Source organism: Apus apus, chromosome 8 (assembly GCF_020740795.1).
Source record: "Apus apus isolate bApuApu2 chromosome 8, bApuApu2.pri.cur, whole genome shotgun sequence".
Classification (NCBI taxonomy): Eukaryota; Metazoa; Chordata; class Aves; order Apodiformes; family Apodidae; genus Apus; species Apus apus.
In genome coordinates this window covers 14,164,207-14,183,950 of record NC_067289.1, presented here as the reverse complement: position 1 = coordinate 14,183,950, position 19,744 = coordinate 14,164,207, and the positions used below count along the sequence as shown (strand labels likewise).

Below are 19,744 nucleotides of genomic sequence, written 5' to 3'. Positions count from 1 at the left end.
TTTGATACATCAACATTTTTTGTGCACTGTGTGTTCAGCTGATGCAAGTCAGCTAAGGGTTGTACAGGGGCTGAACCTCAGGCTGTGCATCTCTAACCTACAAAAAAGCAATGAAAGTTTTTTTGTTCTATTAACTAGTGACATTTAACAAGCCCAAGGCTTGCTTGTGGCAAAGTCACACACATGCAGTTGCAATGTGGCCAGTGGGAAGAGTGAGCACTGAAAACCTCTTCGGGATTAGAGCCATATAAAGAACCATATAAAGTTGCTCTTTCCCAATTCTATACCATATAAAGCTGCTCTTTCCCAATTCTATACCTGTTTCTTGTCTACAAAAGCTGGACACTATTTCTGGTGCTCCTTTCATGTACAGGTCATACTGTTCCTCTCCAATCTTTTGTGAAACAACAGACATCCTCTGCAGCCCAGAAGAAAATGGGAATTGATGTAGGATTGCTATTCCTTCCACAGGAGCCTGGAGAGGGCAGGAAAGTGAAATGTTAGAGTCATTGACTATACAAAGCAAATCCAGTCTGAACTTTAGCTCATTTGAGCCTTTCTTGGCAAGGTGAATTATTATTAGTAGGAGATGATTTCACTTCTGCTGCCTTCTGGCTATGGGATCAGATCGCTGATTACAAGTTTAGGAATCACAGCCTCAACAACTCTGTCTTCCCAGTGTACTTTTCAGGAATCTCCATGTTTTTCTTTATATTTAACTGGTTTTCTGAGCTTTGTCCCACCCTTTCTCTTAATAACCATATATTAATATAATCTTTGTAAATTTACTGTCCTAGGAACTGAAATTTGACGTCTTACAGTGACATAACCATGGGAACAGAGCAAACCTAGAAACAAGGTTGATTTCCTCGTTGCCACAGCACTGTATTCCCAGTATTGCTAGCAGAAATCACACTCCAGACACCGGGAGGATGCTGGCTGATTCAACATTGGACTGGAAAGGTAACAATTTTTCATCTGTAGAAACCTGGTGCTTTACAAGTGTGCTTTTAAGAGGAAGAGTGAAGCAAACAACACCATGCTTTGGGGTGATGCTGATAAATCTGCTAGTGGGGTTGCATGATAACTACCAGCATGACTCATGGACCCATGCCTGTGCTTCTAGCTGTAATGCCTTGTTCTTACTCACATTTCTTCCTCCTGCAGCTGAACTCATGCTTTATTCTGTTTACGTGATTTATCTGAATTAGCTTCCACTTGAACTGGTTGTGTAGCTTCAGTTTGCCAGCAGCTTTACAGACTCAGAGAAGTCTGTACCTTTTATTAACACAAAGAGTGGAGTTGGAAATGAGAGGCTTTTAAGGCCCATGAAGTGCTTTAGATGCCCCTTCAGAGCAGCATCTCCATATTAATCAAAACTTGATTTCTGGTCCTGTGTTTCTGGGGTGTTTTGAGGGAAGATGCAACAGAGTACCAAGTGTAGTTGAAAGACATTTTGCAACCTCCAGCCCAGGTAAATGAACAGTGCATGTGTTAGGAGTTTGCACGTGCTGCGGATTGAAAACACAGAATATTAATTCTTAGAAAAAAAATGGACTTACACTGCTGGCCTTTGGACCCGGTCTAACGATGCAGGTGTTGAGAGCACCAGCCACGTGCTGAGCTGTTCTAGAGTCATCTAGCTCCTGTACAAGTAAAAACATTCTTTCTGAAACCTTTTTTTTTTTTTTCCTCTTTGCTTCCCACCAGCCTGTTAAAGCAGGGGCAGCAGCACATGGTTTCCCCCTTACTGCAGGAACTCAGCTGCAGAAGTGTTTTGCTGCGATCTAACATCTCCCTGTCCATGGTCACTGACAGCCTCTCTGGAGCCTTGTCCATAGCAGAAACCTATATGGCCCTGCATCTTTTGACTTCATGAGAGTAAAAACCTGTGTCAAAGTTCATGGTTTCTCTAAACTCCAGTTTCATATACATTTAATGTCATATCAATGATGAAGGGAAAAATAAATAATTATCCTTTTCTACCTGTTTTTTTCTTCTAGTCTCCTGCTTTTAAAAACCTCTCATTGATGTTCTGTGCAGAAACAGGTGGCAATTTTCAGTGTAGAATGCTTTTAGTTCTCCAGCTCTGTTACACGCTGCCAAGGCCCATTCACCCTCATAGTCCCCTTCCGCCATCATGTGGCTCTGCTGCTGCCAACTCTTCCACAGGAGTGACACTAGCCCGGTGTTTTCCCACAGTGCTGCTGGAGGAGCTCTCACCAGTTTTATTTACTGATTAATCTCTCTTAAACAAAAGGTTGAAGGAGAAAGACGACAAAGCAGCTAACTGCAAAGACCCAGAACCCCTCTAGGCTAGGATGAAGATGAGGGAGAAGAGTAGCCCCTTTCCTTTTTGTGCCTCCTCCCCTTCAGCTTCCACCCGAAAAACTCTCAAACCCTTCAGATGAGCCCCAGGACTCAATCTCTTATATGCTCCCACTTCTCTCTGAGACTTGCTGTTCACTCAGGCTGAAGCTCCAGCCTTGGTTTCTCCACAGGGGTGTCCTTTTGCTAATCAGACATAACAGGCTTCAGAACAAGGCCACAAAAACGTGCCAGGATGTTCCCTGCCTGCCTTGTGCTCTCTGCACCACATGACCAATGGCACCACACCAGCCAGGCTCCTCCCCGCTTCCTTACACTCCAGTGTTTCCAAATCAAATTAAGAGAGCAAATGCAGGCAGCCCGAAGGAAAAGGATTGCAGGACTATCAAAAAACAGCTGCACTGCTGCAAATCTGTCCTGAGGTTAGTAGAAATAATGGAGCAAATTCCAGCTGTTACGACCAGAACTGCAAAGGAGTTTCCTCTACAGGCATGTAATTGAGCTTGACTCGTGAGTAAAACCTCACAGGCTGGGCTAGGGGTGTCTATGCTATGGATGTGTGCAGAGGCTGGGAGTTACATTACCCAGTGTGTGCCCTCAAACATTTTGAAGTCCAGCGGATCTCCCTGGATCTTCTTATCCAAAGCAACCAACGAATGACAGCTGGCCATGGCTCCACACATAGGCCCCCAGGGCAAAGGAGTGCTGGATGGGAACTTATGGATTTTCTGGAAACTGATTAAAAGCAGAAGGTTAGTGGGACCGTTTATAAGAGTGATGCAGAGAAACGAGTGCTCAGCTGGTGCATACAGGTGCTGCTCTGCTGTGTTCAGTGGAGCTGAGCCCAGTAATGCAAGCAACATGCTGTCCTACCCATCCTTCTGATTAACAAGTCAGATGCGTTCAGGAGGCCAAAAAGTACTAAATAATTGATTGGCACAGGTTCAACTTGATGTGAAGTAACCGAGATGATAAAGGGGGCACTGGCACAGGAGTTCTGCTTGGCAATTGCTGTTTGGTATAAAACAAAACAGAGAAAACACTATTGGAGAGGAAACAGCTTGCAGCAGGAATCTCAAAGTGGTTTGGCAATGTACCCTAGGAGAATATTTGTGAAGCTGCAGTGTGGAAGAGGGTACATCTACTTCAGCTGGTTGTGTGTATCCACTGGCTTGTATAAGTGTCATCACCCCACTCTCAGCACCCTTGGGAGCAATGTGGGAGAGTCACCAGGAGCTTGACCTTCACTTCCAGCTGTAGATTTTACCTCTGCATAGCCACAGACAGCTTGTCTGTTATCCCTCACACATTGGTTTACCAGATGGGTAAGTTGGTTGACTCCTGTTGAGTTACATTGTGCACAATGTCAAAGGTTCATGCCCCAATTTCTTTCTGTGGACGGCATTGAGGTTTGTTCCCTGCTTGGCACTGCAGCACAGACTCAACACATGCAAGGCTGGGCTTGGTGAAAGCTCTGTTATTTCAACATGGAAGTTATTTCTCAGTCCTCTCTTCTCACACACACACATATTCCAATCTAAGAAACTGGCTGGCTGACAAGCTGTGTCTGCCAGATCACAACACAGCCCACAGTCATTTAGGCTAGTATGTTAAGGAGAAATTTAAACAGGTTTTATTTACCTTTGATCACCACTAGTATCCCCTGTTACTAACACAGTCACAGTGAAATTAATCTGGAAGCGAGCAACGTGACAGCTCCCAGCTCTGTTAAAAGGAATAATACATAAAGGAACAAGGACCTCTTGTCCCTCTGGGCCATCAAAGTCTGTTCTGTTTCTAGCATATTTTACCTTTTTTTCAGCCTGGTCATAATTGGCTTATTAATGAATACTTAAGAGACACCGTGAAACTGCTAAACATCACATAAAATCAACAAACATTTATATCTTATTAAACATACAATAGGATATTTTGTAAGTTGAATTAAATTCCTTTACAGTCATTTCCTTGCAGTACTCAGCTTAGCTGACACCAAAGCTTGTATTTTAAAATGTGAATATTTAAGAAAGTAATTATGCAAATAGGGTAATGAGATCAGTGCAGGCAGCAATAGCTCCTCCTTGCGTTTTGGCCAGCCACTAGCACTGGCTCCCAGCTGGGTGCAGATTGGACATGTCTGCAAAGAGAGCTTTACACTTTGAGACCTTGCAGAAGACTTCTCTTTTTATTACATTAATTTATTCTGATATATGGATCAAGTTTTGCTCTGCTGGTTATGTGAGCAGACACTACCTGGAAGGCTACTTGGGTGGAAATCACCCTGGCACTACCACGAGCTGTCTGCCTTTGGGTGGACTCCCAGCCTGCTCAACATCCACCTAATCAGTGTGGACTCCCTGGTGCACTGGAGAAGGGCCAAGAAGAGATTATACTGTGTGCCTGTAATTTGGTCCCACTGGAAGAGTATTGTATTGGTTGACACTTATTAACTTCTTCTCATTAATTTGCATCAGATAGTAATTTTCTCTCTGTCCTTTGAGGAAGTATTTGGAATATGATTTTTCTCCACTCCTAATGAATTCATCCTTTCATTCATTACAGCATGGTTATCTCTGTGGTGCTGAAGTATCTGATATATTAACAACTACTAATGAAAACCTGGGAGTAGATATGGGGAGTGTGATTTGTCCTGACCACTGCAAAAGATTAATAATTTGAGTTTAGTATAACAGGAACTGCAGAGCTGAAGTCTGTTACTGTATTATAGTAATAGGAATTAAATAGTATAATTGTGGATATAGTCAAGTTTAATGTTCATATTGTGGTTATTTGTTGAAGATTTCTGTGGTCTTTGTGCTTGGAATTAAAACTGAGCCTGCCATGGGTTTGAGGAAGTCCCTAAGGACACCTGAGCTTTTCAGGTCTGATCTGAGATCTCACAGATTTTTCACAGTATTTACAAAAGGTAGGTGAGATTCAACAGGCACCACAGTTGGCAACACTTAATTTCAACAGGAGGAGCATTATCCTAACATTTAATGATGAAAGGTTTATTGACTAGATTAAGAATATTTATTGAATGGTGCTGTGAATGACATAATTGAAAAGCTTTGTGCACATTCTTCAAATCCCTTTAGGGTAATTAAAAGCTCTCATGCTGCTACTCTTTGTCTTGAATTAGCAATGACCTTTATGGCTATGCCTGCAGTGCTCAGATGCTCTCTTCGGAGGGCAGGAGCTGAGCATGGCCACCCATGGCACTCTGCCTCCCCAGACACACCCGGACATCTCTGGCCGTGCTCTAAACAGCACAGCAAATGCTGCCTCTCCATATCCTATGCAACTGCCTCCTCCTAACTAGCCATTTGGGCAGTTCATTCACACTGGAGATTAGTCCTCATGAAACAAAATCCTTTCTTACCGACTTCCCTCAGAAGGGATGATGCCCCACAGGTCCAGTCCATCTTCTGTCAGTGTGCCTGTCTAAAGTAAAATAAAGATCTAATTATCCTGCTGTTGCCCATCCATTCCCCCACATTCCCCCAAAGGTCCTGCCCTGCCTCCCAGGCAGAGTAAGGAAAGCCTCCTGCCTGCAGTGTGACCTTGCTGCATGGGCATCTGTAGAGGATCCTTCCCTAGGGATAGAGCAGGGTAGATGGAGTGGGAAAACAAAACCCCACATTCCTAGGAGCCCCCAGCACCTCTCAGTGCCCCAGGAAACATCTTACTTTGTCAAAGCAAACAAGGTTGATCTGCCCGCAAATATTAATCCTCTGTGGGCTGATGCAGAAAATCTTCTTTTTCTTCAGCCTCCTTTGGGCATAAACAGTGCCTGTTGTCAAGGCAGCAGGGATAGCAGGAGGCACAGCCGCAGTGAGGAGGAGGAGGGCCATAGTCATCACATCTGCCACTGGCTTCTGCAAACAGTGAGAGCAACAAGGGCAATGGGGCGGGAGGACGAGCCTCCCCACCCTTCTGCCACTACTCTGGGGGATCGACCCTCCTGCCCAGCAGCAGTGTGTCCCAAGCTCTGCCCCTGGGAATGACAGATTCATTCTACTTTGTTCTGTCCATCTCTCCCACCCCCATCTCTGGCATCTGAAAACTGAATCACAGAGGCAAACAATATTCCAAGGATCTTCAGTGACCAAGGGCTCAGAGCTGGCACTTGCAACGTGGAGGGTTCCCTGGTGCGTACCTTGTGGGACACGAACACACACACAGTGTAGATGAGTCCAAACACACCAATGGCAGAGAGGCCTAAGATGAACTTCAAGGCATCCCTGTAGAGTTTGAAGTTCACTGGCTTGGGGTACAGGATGGATCTCACCAGGTCACCTTTAGCTGTATTGAACCCTGTGTGAAGACATATGCCATACATTTGTGGCATAGTGACTTCACACCACACTGCTGCTGTTCAAGCTGCTGTTCAAAATCAGGTAACATTGTACAAGCACTTCTCAGGGACACCAGAGCTGTGCTGGACTTGAGCTACAAAAAGAAACCAGCTCTCCTGCCAGCTTCCAGGGCTGCTGCTTCTTTCCCCCTGCTCATTAGCAAATGACAAAAGAAATACCAGTTTGCAGCACGACGGCTCTCGCTGGGCCCCTGCCTGTCGGCTTCATCTGTATGACTTCTGTCCCACAGAAGAGGACGTGTCTCCGATAGTCCTCCATGCTGTGCGTTTTCCAGGGCATTGGACTCTCCACGTGGGGCAAAGGGGTTTTAGTAACTGGAATGCTTTCACCTAAGAACAACAGTGTGCAGCTTCACTTAAAGGGGATTTAACAGTCTATCCAATTCATCATATTAGAAAGTGACAGCAGCCTTTAGGTGCTCAAGTTTGCCTGACTAATTAGCTCACTTTCATGCTTAAGCAGGTGGATTCATGGTGACAGCCATTATAGTTTTAGTTTCAGAGTACATCAGGTGGTTTCTCCTACATTTTGTGTCAAGGGCTGGGGTGAGATTTTGCCCCTGTAGTGGCTCGATACTCAGGTGTAACACTGACCTCATGCTTGTACTTCACCTGCTCAAACAGAACTACTTCAAGGTCAGAATCCAGAACTCAAATAATATCTATTCAGTGTATCTGAGTACTTTCACTTTCTATTCCTGAAAGTATATTAATCCTACTTGGTTTGAATATGGATAAGAAAAGCATATTACACAATAGCAGTGTTCAAAAGCCCGAGACAACAGTGAATTATTCAAGCCACTTTTTTTTCACCTCCTGCTGCAAACTATGCTAATAAATAGTAAACAATTTGCTGTCAGAACAGATGAAGACATCTCCCTGACAGAGAACCCACACAGAGGCTTCACATTTCAAACTCCAAGGCTGCACCTGTGAGCATCCCTTCATTCACAATGCAGCTTCCATCAATCAGGACAGCATCACATGGGAGAGAGAATTTTTTTCCATCTAAAAGAAACATGTCTCCAGGGACTAAGTAACAAGACTCCAGCTCTTTGCAACCTGTAGAACAGTAAAAAACAAACAAACAAACAAACAAACAAACAAACAAAAAAAAAACAACCCCGAACTTTATTTTTGCATGAGTTCTGGGCAATTTAAAAAAGTCCCAAGGCAAACACAACATCACTAAACTGCTACACTACATGATTTAAGGCCAGTGCTTCTTAGAAATAATACTGGCTGAAAAACAACAGCATGAAGATCAGCCCTTGTCTAAACATCTCTCTCCAAGTGGGTGTCTTCAGCTTGCTGTTCATAAAGCACTCTAAGAAAACCTACCTCAAGAAAATCGCCCTAGCAATTGCCCATCTCAACATCTTTAGGAGGCAAAAATAGCTATAACCCCTATTTAATGGGCAAGGGTCTGAGTCACAGGAAAGAAAGTGCATACCTTTGTTGGAGCCATGTATCTAGACTCCTTGAAAATTGCTTATAAGATATTGACAGGATTTTGAAAGTAGCCTATAGCAGAGCAAGGAAGCAGGTCGTGGAAGGCCAGAGTTGTTATCTGGTTGCTTGTTTGTGAAATTAAATTTTCCAAGCTGTTCTCAACTCTTAACACAAATTACAAGGTTCACCTGTATCATTACAGATGCTGGAAGTACAGATGATAATGATACAGATGCATCATTACTGCACCTCATAGGCTGTGCCCACACTTCTCCCTGCCCTGCCTGCCTCACCTCCCTCTGCCCTACTCTCCCTGCAGCTCACCCTTCACATTTCAGCAGTAGAAATCAACAGGAGCTGTGCAATTCCAGATACATTTCAACACAGAAGTTAATTATACAGGTTGGTGAGGAAAATGAGATTCAGATGACTCACCTTCATTCTTTGTGCAGACTGTAACCTGGACTTTGTTATGCTCCTCAACAAGGTTGTGCAGCTTGGTAGACTGCTGTTGATGGGAAAGCAATTACAGTGTTGAAACTCAATACTCAAGTGCAGCAGTAGGTTACAATTCAGTGATCAAGCTAACAGCACAGAAACTGAACTCTGCTGAGTTATCCAGGGCAGGTTTCACATCGCTTGTTAGAAGTCAGGGTGAGAGTTCGTCCAGCTAACCTAGAACAAGCTGCTGTGGGAACATGGCCCTAATTTTCTGTTTGTTTCTGATTCATGCCACTGTATCTCCCTTGACCGTTAAGGGGCTATTCCTGCTTCATGCCAGAGAAAGTCTCCTTTGCTGCAACACTGTTATCTGCAGTCCCTCAGAAGAGGGTTTCTTTGTGCTTAACAGTTTTATCCTTACTAGGAGGCTATCAACGGGGTACCCAAGCTGTGTTACAAAGCTGTCATTGCAAGAAGAAAAACAGAAATTCTAGTTTAGCTGCGTGTTTGTGCCTTGCCAGTTTTTGCAATCTAATTCAGACAATTACATATCCTGAGACAATGATGAAGTCAACCGTCATTGCAAGGACATTAGAGAGTATCTCTTATCTTGACTTAGAAATTGCAATTGCAAAAAGCTAATCCCCAAGTGTAGATTTCTTCATTAACATTGATCATGTGAAGACGTCAAGCCAGTTTAAAGAACATCATCAGCCACACAGGAGAACCTTCCTTGCCAAAGCAAGCTGATGGACTGTATCTGCTCTTCATGTTCTGCAGTACCAGGATGGACACCAACACTTTCAGTACAAACGTGCTCAAAGAGCTGTGAGCGCTTGTTCAACAGGGGAGTGCTGGTCATCCTGCAGATGTTAGTTATAAGATACAAAAACATGATGGGCAGCCAACACACCTCTGCTGGCAAAAGCCCCAGCTGTTCCCAGCTAATCCCAGACCAAAATGTTGCCTGTCAGGCTCTTGTTCCTCCTGCTCTTTCCCATCTGTACTTTCATCCAAAACGTTTCTCTTTTTTCCCTATTATGTCCTTTCTTCATGCAATTTTTGCTGTTCCTGTGAATTGAAGTGGGTTCAGAAATTAAGGAAATGTTTTCAAACTTCCAGAAAGAGTATTCTCTTATTCCGGTGGGAGACACCAGGAACTTCACCTGGTTGCAGGAGGCAGGCAGATACTGCATAAAGCTCAATTCCATCTATTTACCTTTGCTAGAGTGACTGAAAGTTTCAGGTTTATCACAGACAGGTGCTTTCGGTCAACAAGTGAATTAATTCTAAAACTCTTCCAAGCAGCTCAATCCATGACAGAAATGTTGAACAAATTTGAGAAATAATAAAGAAAAAAAAACACTTTTCTTTTTGCTGTTATGACCTGTTATTTAGCAAACCTTGAGAGGAGTTAATCCTCCTGAAACTACTGTAGGAACCAGATTCATTGATATTGTCCACCTTCAGAAAGTCTTACAAACCCCAGGTATCAGACTCCAGTCTTCTTTAACTCTTGGGAAGTCCAAGATCCCCAGGTATGACCCTCTTAACTGTTTTACAGCAATTAATCTGTGGTAATGCGTCAGAATACACAAAATAATCAGAAAAAGCATATAAATAGCTCCTCTTGCCTATGATAGAAGAAATTGCCAGCAAAGTGGAGGATGGGGAGCTGGCAGCTTGTGCTGCAAACTCACCTGTCTAAGGTCGTAGATGGTTAATACAACAGAAATTATTGACAGGATTACGATGGCCATTGAGTATTCAATATAGCCTTGGCTCAGCCACAGAGTGAGGGTGAAGGCTTGGAACACATAGAAGGGGTTTAAAATCTGCAAACACAAGTGTAACACACAGCAGGGGATGAACATGACACGTATCAGGATAGGTGGGAGGTGGGAAGAGGTGAGAACATTTCATTACTTCTTCCAGGAGTCTCAAAAAACGATTGAACAAGCTGTGTTGCCATCCCAAGGCAGCATTCTTTCGTGGCTATTTTAGAGTGTCAGTAGCCTCCAGCTCTGACTTACCAGCTTACATCTAGTTTGTGGTGTTTGTTATTAAAAGCTGTTGCTATCCAATTACTATGCACCAGCAACTATGCTGGCAACTTGAACTCAGACTTAAGGGGCTTCAAGTCAGTTGGTTTTGCACTGTAGCCAGCTAACAAAGGTGACCTTCACATTGCTACTTCTAAGTAATTGCTGCACAGGAGACACTAACCAAATGTCAGGAGGGAGGAAGAAAATGAATTACCATAACAATCTTTAATACATTGTGATTTAAGAAACTGCCTGTGAATATGATATTTATTTGGAAAAATAAAAACTATAAAGAAGAATTAATGAGCTGTGGGGCCTTCAGTAACCAGTCTTAGACTACAACTAAAATAAAATCTTGATTTCCTCATACTTCCATACTTTCAGCTACTCTACACTATGGCAGCCTTACAATACCAGTGATCACTCGCTTCAACGTGTTATGCTAAAACAGGCCACAAGCTCCACAGAAGTCTGAGAATATAATTTTGGTTGCTGTGGTATGTATCTAACAACAAAAGAATTACATGAATGTTTACAGTGATTTGCCCACCACTTGGTTGTCTGCAGGAGTGACAGTCTTTTCTGTAGAACTGGTATAACTAAAATAGCCACCAAAAGAGCTTTCTGCATAAAGATGGAAACTGAAATGAATTATTCATCTGATGAATATGGTCCCTCAATGAAAATTTAATACTTTCTTTGACATTCACTAGGACAAAGAGACAGATCAGGGTGCCAGCCTTCGGACACTGAAGATGTTTCTGGACTGAAATACCACAAGCTCATGAGGACCAGTCTGCCTCCAGGCACCCCCATTAATATTTCAAGCATGAAGCTTCAGCCTTGGATGGAAGTGCAAAACTCAAATTATATAAACTTTTTTAGAGTGCTACACTGGAGTTCTCTTCAAAACTATCTCCAGAGGGCACTGAAAGGTTGGTAACATCAAATCCAACCTATTTCAGGAGCCCTGGAGCTTTTAACATATTTTGTAGGGTTTCAAACAAACTCCACTTAAAGTTCAGACATGGTTTGTCCCAGCATTCATAGCTCTTTTGCATTTTAAAGACATTCATGTAGCATCCTTAGTCCACTGAAGTGAACACAGATAGCATGACAGTATCTTGTATGCAAACCCCTGCTCAAAGATTGGCAAAAATGTATGACCAGCATTTCTGTATGTAAACTTAGCAAGTGACCATCCATAAATGCCTCTTCTCTTATCCACAACATGAGTTTGTTTTGTCCTCTGTAGAGGCAGAACAGTCTTGCAGTGTGTCCTTATTTATGCAGGGAAAAAAAATTGTCTTGTGTCTATGTCACAGAAGAAAATTAAGTTACCAGATGAACAAAACAACTATAAAACAGGAATTTTGCAAATATTGCTATCCATTCTAGAGCACGCTCACCATTTATGCTGCTGTTGAGGCCACAAGCAAGCCCAGTAGCAGAATTTCTCTAATGCTTTGTACTGCTTTTGGAGTACTAAAACAAGGCTATTAAAGAGGAACAAGTGTGCCTCAGTTGTACCGATAAGATTCTATGGAAGATCATTATCAAGAGCCTATGTGAAGGGACAGAGTTACTGATGTGTCTGTGGTAAGTTGCAAAAAGCACGAGCTCTCCAGGTGCACATCACTGTTCAGCCACAAGTAAGATGTCCCAGCTCACAGGAGATGTTCAGTCAGGAAAAAGGACCCACAGCAGAGAAGGAGAACATCAGTCTTCCACACTACTGCTCTCCCAGAAGGGAAGCAATCATCATGAGGGAATCACAGAGCTGTTATAGGTATGCAGCACCAAGCATCCTCTTAGCTTCAATATTCTTCCCTGCAACCTTCTGCCTGGAATGAGTGCTAATAGCGAAAAAGTAGATTCACCAAGCTTCCCCCACAGATTACAGTTATGAAGCACCAGTCATCCCATTCCAGACTGCCCAGGAGAATTCTTCAAAAATATTACACCTTTCCCACCAAATGCTGGTCTGACTTACTGACCTCTTTAAAAAGTAACTTCCAAACAGGACGAATTTCAACTTCAATGGCATTAGGTCCACACACCAACTGCCTGTAGGAAGGTAGAGTTCCCCATGTTATAGCTTAGTCACGTAAAATAACACTTCATGTGGAAAACTGTGCACCCAAATGACCTTAACACTTATCTAGTCCTGTGGGCTGAGCAGGGAGCTGCTGTATCTGAGAGATCTTTACACAGAAACAGAATTTTACTATTTCCTTGCTGAAGAGAATATCAGTTTGTTGGTAAAGCCTGTGGTGAGCTTTCTGGAGCTCTTTCAAGGAGATTATGGCAAAGAAAGCCAGTCTTCCTGTGCCCTTAACTCCAGCTGGAACCAGTTCTGGTTTCCCCAGACTTACCCTGTCACCACTTAGAACAGAAAAAAATCAACAAAGCATGAGGGATAATGATTTTGCACCTTTCCAAATGTCACCCACGCTGTTTGCACTGCCTTGCTACTAAAGAGAGTAGCAAAAAGCTCTCACGAATCTGAAAGGAAGAATTAACAGGTCACACAGTCATAATTAACTCATACATCTAGTCATATGTAGCTTGTACCTGATCTTCTGTTCTTCCCTTGTCAGGCCAGCTCCAAACTTTTGGTGTATGGTGTGACATGTGTTGCTGTCTTCTAATGATCTAGGGTAACAGGAGAGCGTTGAGACAAGGGAGTCTCCTACCACAAAGGGTTTTGTAACAGGCTGTTGACACTCACCCAACTTTCTTGAATGCTTTTACAGAACAGTCCCAAATATAACGGATTTTCTGCACCTGGATACATCTCATCTGCAAGACCAAATAGCCAAAATTCATTTTGCCATTCAAGGGAAAACCACCTCACTGTTACATAAATGTTTCCCCATCTTTTAGGAGAAAACTTGAGCTCAGCTCATGTAAACAAGATTTACAGGATGATGCTGACAGAGCACCCTTGGGAGCTTCCAAGGGCCTTGACTCCTCTTTTCACTCACCATTTCCTTGCCATCTTTCTTCTCCACTTGATAGATTACTTACCTTTAATTGTGGTTTCATTACAGCTCTGTTTATGACAGAGTCTTTATCAGCTACAAGAAGACCATCTGAATTACTATCAACAGGTAGTGCCAGTGTGGACAAATCAATCCAGGTCACTTTCTTCCAGGTATATCTCTGAAACTCATCCTAGAGAAATTGAGCACAGTTCTGTGATAATGTTTCCTGACTCTGGGAAGTCTATATGAGATTCCCAGAGAACTACAGTATTGTGGCATCCTTGCAGTCAAAGCAAATGTAAGCCCACAGTAACAGGGATTTTGGTATCAGTGTTTTAGTACTAATCAGAAAGCACTTGGAAGGCAATCTCACAGTTACCTACTTTTGCTTTGGTTCATGCCACAAAGCAATTTCAAAGATGAAACTAAACCAGAAGAAGTGCTTCAACAGCTACTGGATGGATTTTTAGTCTATGGGATCAGATTAGAGCTAGTTGGAAGTAAAAGCCTTCTGATATACTTCTGGCGGGGACACTGAGTTCTCAGCACTAGGTATTTTTTTCTACAAAACATCTCCAAGTCTCTGTTACTTGTTACACATCCATAGCCAAAAGCAACTCAGCTGTACTGCTGCAGATGCACACTCAATTGTTTTTTAATTGGTTTAGTTCAATATAACTAATTACAAAAAGCAATAGATTACTCACATAGTGGTTTGAGTGCATTTATTTTAACAATATCATTGCCATGTTGGGCATTTAGTATCTTACACATTTGCTCTGCTAGAATAGTAATGGATTCTTAGAATATAACTGATACCTAAAATCTAACTCTCTAAAACTCATTGTCTCAACATTCCACAGTCACTTTAAAACAGAAAGGCTACTAACAGCCACAACTTCTGGAGATGATCCCTCCCCTGAAGCTAATTGGCTGCACCCAATGCCCATAACAGAAGGGAAGAGACAGAGTTGTTTCATGGAGCATGTTCTGGGCAGAGGGCAGCTGCTGGAGCCTGTGGATGGGCAGCAGCAATGCCTGAAGACTGCTTGGTGCACAGCCTTCAGATTTTAGTGTCAACATGGGCTTTTATGCAGTATTTCAAACTCTGAAAATGGTTGATCCTCTGAAGCTTGACTTGACCCTGCCACTCCACTTCCAGAAGTGGAAAGTGTTAATAACCTACTGCATCTTGCAAAAACAGACAGGCTGCCTCATCTGTGAAAAAGACACATTCTGCAAATGCCAGTGAGCTGGGAGGGTCACCTACTGTTGTTCGGAGCAGGACAATGTCCGCTTCCTCCAAGCTGCAGCGGATGCAGTTTGCCCACACGTCCCACTCTGGCTTCCAGTAAAATAGCAGCAGCAAAGCTCCGCAGGACAAGATGTATCCAGCAATGCACAGGACCCTCCGCCAGCCTTGGGTTTTGTAGCCAAATATCTCCTGTACCACAAAGAGAAAGCTTTCTTTGATAACAAGTTTGACCTTGGTGTTTGTTCATCGGGGCGCCTAAGCCTATTGAAAAGATAGGCTGGTGACTGAAGCGTTTCCTCATACCAACTCAAAGGTGGTTTTGAAAATGAGAGTTTGCTGATTGATACAACCTAGTAAAGAATACAGCAGAGCTGCTGAAAAGAGGGCTGCCCCTGGCAGAGGAGCGTTCTCACATCAACTCTGCCAGGATTAATGAACAATTAACTCCAATGTGGAGCTTTTACCATCAAGGCTGCAGCTGACCCTTCATGGTAACAGATGTCTCTTCTCAGTGCTAGCACTGAACACCCTTCCTGCCCACCAAGGGGGACGTCTCTGTGTAAACAGTGCTGGCTGCTGAAATCTACCTTGCAGCAGAGTCATGGGAATCTGCTTCAGGGAAAGAAAACAAGATGTCAAGTCCTGCCAGCTCCTCTCAGGTACCAGACCCTGTACATACCAGTGTGTTATATTCCACCACCTACACCTTATCTTGAAAACAAATACAGAAGGGATCTTTTTGCTCTGTACACTGTCTTCCTCCAACTTATTTCCCAGGTTATCTTTCATCTCCCCTGCTCACCATTTCATCTTGGTAGCCCAATACTCATCTATTCAGTGATGATCCATTGTCCCTGAAGGAGATTAAGTCCATAACTTTATTTTTTCCGCTTGAGAAGAACTTTGGATTTTTTTCACCGTTTGTTTTACTTTAATACTGCCCATAGTGCTAACAATAACTTTAATGGCTGCAACGTAACTGGATCCTGCTCTACGTGCTTGGTGCTTTCCCAGCCCTCTCAGCACCCTGTGGGGCATAAGGGAAGGTGGAGACACTCCATTGACAGCTGGCAGCTCACAGCAGCCAGGGATGCCAACCCTTTGGACATATCATGCACCTCCAGCACAGCTGCAGCTCTCAAGGCACTGAGACAACAGCCACGGTAGGTGCCACTGATGCCCTGCAGCCCTACACCCACCCCTCAGTAGCCCTGTGAGGGTCTCTTTCTGCTTCCCACAGGCACCCAGGCAGGAACCCCCACGATGGGACTCACTTTGTACCACCCATGCTAGGCTAGGTTGTATAAAAATTTATTTGGGAAATGAATTCTGTTCCAAGGCTGAAATGAAAACCTAGAAAAAGAGTTTAATTTATTTATGTTGCACCTATTGCTGAAAACAAACAAACAAAACAAACAAACAAGCAAACCAACCCAAAACACCCTAAGAACTGTTTTCCATCAGGTTTCTCCACTCCTGCTGCAGGAGTTTCCCCACACAGGGCACCTCTCAGCTCTCTTCCCCACTCCAAAAAGCCCAGCTCCAGGCAATCCCTGTGACTTCACCCCTGGGCCAATGATGAGGGCAGGGGAGCACCTGCTCTCAGCAGCAAGTTGCTGCCAGCCCCCCTGCCATGGGGGCTGCACGACAGGCCCGAGCAAGGAGCTGCAGAACCAACCCTGTGCCATCACCCAGGTGAGGTAACTAACTTAGACCACAAAAAACAACTAACCACCCACCAGGCAGTGAGCGTGTGATGTACCTGCCCCAGAAGAGGAAGTAAGTGACCCTGCAGATGTAGGCAGAGGAAGTAAAATAGAATGGTCTTGTGCATCTGCTTGTAACTACATGGAATGTTTTTCCAGGATAGCTTGCCAACTAAAGTACACAATGTGGTGGGATAGTGTAACTTATTGACACAGCTTATGCATTTGAGAGGAGGGGAAGGAAACAGTATTTTAAATTACAAAAAATGAATAAAAATGAGAAAGTCCCACATCTGAAATGCATGTCAGAGAAATTCCAGGACTACTGGTGCTTTACAGAACAGTCTGCAACAAAGCAGACCTCCTTGGAGAGGGCTTGTACAAACAAGTTACTGGTTCAACTTCAAATATAATTTTCAAGTCATTTAAAGGCAGTGGAGAAAGCACCTATTCAGGTTTAAGAGAGCAATTAACTTGATTTATCTGAACTCTGATCATAATCAACATAAACTAAACTGAAATCAATGCAGCTCAAATGAAATAAAGACAATCACTCAGCCCTTCCACCAGGTTAGCAAAATCCATTCCAAACCATCTATGTGGTTTTTAGATGTGCAGTCCTGCTGTATGCAAAATATTATTCCTTTGGAGGAATAATACTACAAATGTAACTACAAATGGTGTTTTCAGGGTGGGAGAACAAACCACAGTGTCCACAACTAAGGACATTCAAGGAGAACTTCATTCGCCTCTTTTCATAGCAGGATGGTCACAGATAGGCGCGAAATGCAGGCCAAGAAAAGGAGCTTGTTACATGAGTGGCTGGAATGACAGATTTGTGGGACCACAACTCATCCATCACCCCACGGGGACTGGAGAGGAAAGAACGTGCAGCCGAAGGTGTGGGGAAGGCTGGGGAAGAGCCGTGGTGCCAGGGCTGGGCAAGGGCAGGGCTGGGAGTCACCCAGCGGGAGCACTGAGGGGTTCCTGGCGTGAGGCGAGGACAGGCTGCTGGCGGCCAGGGGCTGCAGCAGCTCAGCCCGGCTGCCACCGGCAGGAGCCTGGGTCTCCCGGGCCAGGAAGGTGCTGCAGTCAGTCCCTGCATGGACACAACACGTGGGTGTTCATCTGGAACACAGACAGACAGCCTGTTCCAGAGGACAGACGTGGAGGCGCTGAAGGCCGGAGCTGAGGGAACCCGCCTCGCCCCTCTGGCCCGCGGCAGCAAGAGGTTTCCCAAGAAGTGCAGCACCTGGAAGCGACGCTGCTCCAGCAGACAGGGCCACAGGAAAGTGTGTGATGGAAAACACAGGTCATCCTGACACGGTCTACTTGCACAAGGCAGGCTGTGTCAGCAGCAGCTGGGGCACAGACATGGCCGTTCTCCACAGGCTGGATGGGGTAAGAGGTGTCTCCTAGAAGTGGGTACAGCTCCTCTGGGGTGCACAGGCTCCCAGATAAAAGTCTGCTTGTGGCAACAGCCTCACTCCGCCTGTCCCTCCATCTATCTATCCCAGACCTCCATCTTATGAGGGAGTTGGCATCCCTATTGATTCTCATGCAAGCAGAGGCAGGCATTGGGAGCCACATCCACACACCAGGTAGTAACCCCCTGGAGAACACTGCCTGTCGCAATCAGCATGACATAGATGACCCCTAGCTGACTCCTTACCTGTCTTCCACAGCAGATTTTTTTCATTTTGTGCTGGATCCAGGCTCCTGCAACTGGCCTGAGTTCCCTAGTCTAAAACGAGCTCACATAAGCAGCAGACAAATCCCAGCAGGAATTTACTGAAGGCAACCCAAGGAAGCTGAAGCCCCACCTCTAGTAGTAACCCTGCGAGAAATCCTGATCCAGAGGTGCAAGTATGCTCCACAGCACAGAGTCTCTTCCAGCTGTGTGTGCCCTGAGCACTGGCATGCCCATGATGGAGGTACTTTCTCTGTCCCCAAGGCTTGGCAAACAGTGGCACCAGAGATGTTGGGAAGCTCTGCCCGGCAGCCTCTGCTTACAGAGGATAGAAACTCCTGTCTTGGGGGAACATGCTGCTGTGCTTCCAGTGCACACAGTACATGCAGATCTCTAGCAAATGCAGGAGTGTCAGGACTATTTTTTACACCTGTGCAGAAGCATCTACTTCTGTTCCCACTCCATGCACTGGAAATTTCTGGATTCCAGGTATACTTGGCACAGAAAGCCAGAGGAGAAAGCTTTGCTCCCACCCTCACCAGACTCTGTGTAATCACTCCATGATAGCAGGTAGAGGAAGAGTTTCCAGTTCATTGTGTTTGCAAAACGCTCACTTAGTGCAGACCTTCCAGGCTGCTGCACATAATCAATAATCAATCACAGGCAAAGACAGAAAGTAGATTCAATTAACATTAATAAAAAACCCTGTAAGGACAGAGTAGCTCCATAAAAGCTGCTGCAAAAGACTGAGAAACAAGATTCCTGCCATGAGAGCTCCAGTAAACTGGTCATCTGCCCAGTCTTCCTAGACCTGGAAAGCAGCAAAGACATTTCAGGAGACATGATTTAGTCACTACTTCAGACAATTGTCCAGGATAAAATTCATTTGAAGCACTTTCCCTATGACTTGCTTTCAGATACATGATTACCCAGCAAGAGAAATTGTACCCATTAGTAGAGATCCTCACAATGAAGATGGAAAAGACAACGAAACAGAGAATGGGGAAAGGGACACTGCTCCCTCGCCAGTGACTTCTGGTGGGCAAAGTGGTCTCTTCCGTATTTTGTGCCTGTGGACTGAAGTAGTATGTTCTTCACTTAGCCCTTACTTTGCAAAAATCAGTCAGCAAGGACTGACCCAGGGTTTTTCTTTCACCAAAGTTATGTTGAAGAGACAGTGCCTGAATGGGGAGTGAGGGTGAAGAAGAACCAGAGGCATATCCAAAATGGGGACGTGGCAAAAGAGATGAACAAAGAAACCAAAACCCAGTACAGTCCCCTACTCCTTACCAGCTCATTTTCTTCACCTTCATTGAGGAGCACACAGTGATCCTTCCAAAGCTTTTCTTCCATCTGCCCGCGTTGTTTTCAGTCCTAGATATCCTTGTTGCTGGGGTCAAGCAACGCTGAGTGCAGTTACTGGCTTGAACTCAGGCCAGTGTTGAAGTCAGCTCTCATCACA

The 19,744-nt window shown here is 44.4% G+C and overlaps 1 protein-coding gene across 1 annotated transcript in view; it reads right to left on the bottom strand.

Annotated features, from left to right (window-relative positions):
- The window catches only part of ATP13A5 (ATPase 13A5), a 33,831-nt gene extending 14,087 nt beyond the window's left edge, over positions 1-19,744 (bottom strand). Inside the window, exons 1-16 of the mRNA XM_051626492.1 lie at positions 19,573-19,744; positions 14,902-15,075; positions 13,675-13,821; positions 13,376-13,446; positions 13,219-13,299; positions 12,642-12,711; positions 10,300-10,434; positions 8,594-8,666; positions 7,637-7,768; positions 6,866-7,036; positions 6,488-6,645; positions 6,018-6,206; positions 5,711-5,772; positions 2,913-3,063; positions 1,563-1,646; positions 319-475 (exon numbers count right to left, since the gene is read on the bottom strand). Coding sequence (XP_051482452.1) covers positions 319-475; positions 1,563-1,646; positions 2,913-3,063; positions 5,711-5,772; positions 6,018-6,206; positions 6,488-6,645; positions 6,866-7,036; positions 7,637-7,768; positions 8,594-8,666; positions 10,300-10,434; positions 12,642-12,711; positions 13,219-13,299; positions 13,376-13,446; positions 13,675-13,821; positions 14,902-15,075; positions 19,573-19,635 — 1,918 coding nt within the window. The 5' untranslated portion in view covers positions 19,636-19,744. The remainder of the gene's footprint in view (positions 1-318; positions 476-1,562; positions 1,647-2,912; positions 3,064-5,710; positions 5,773-6,017; positions 6,207-6,487; positions 6,646-6,865; positions 7,037-7,636; positions 7,769-8,593; positions 8,667-10,299; positions 10,435-12,641; positions 12,712-13,218; positions 13,300-13,375; positions 13,447-13,674; positions 13,822-14,901; positions 15,076-19,572) is intronic.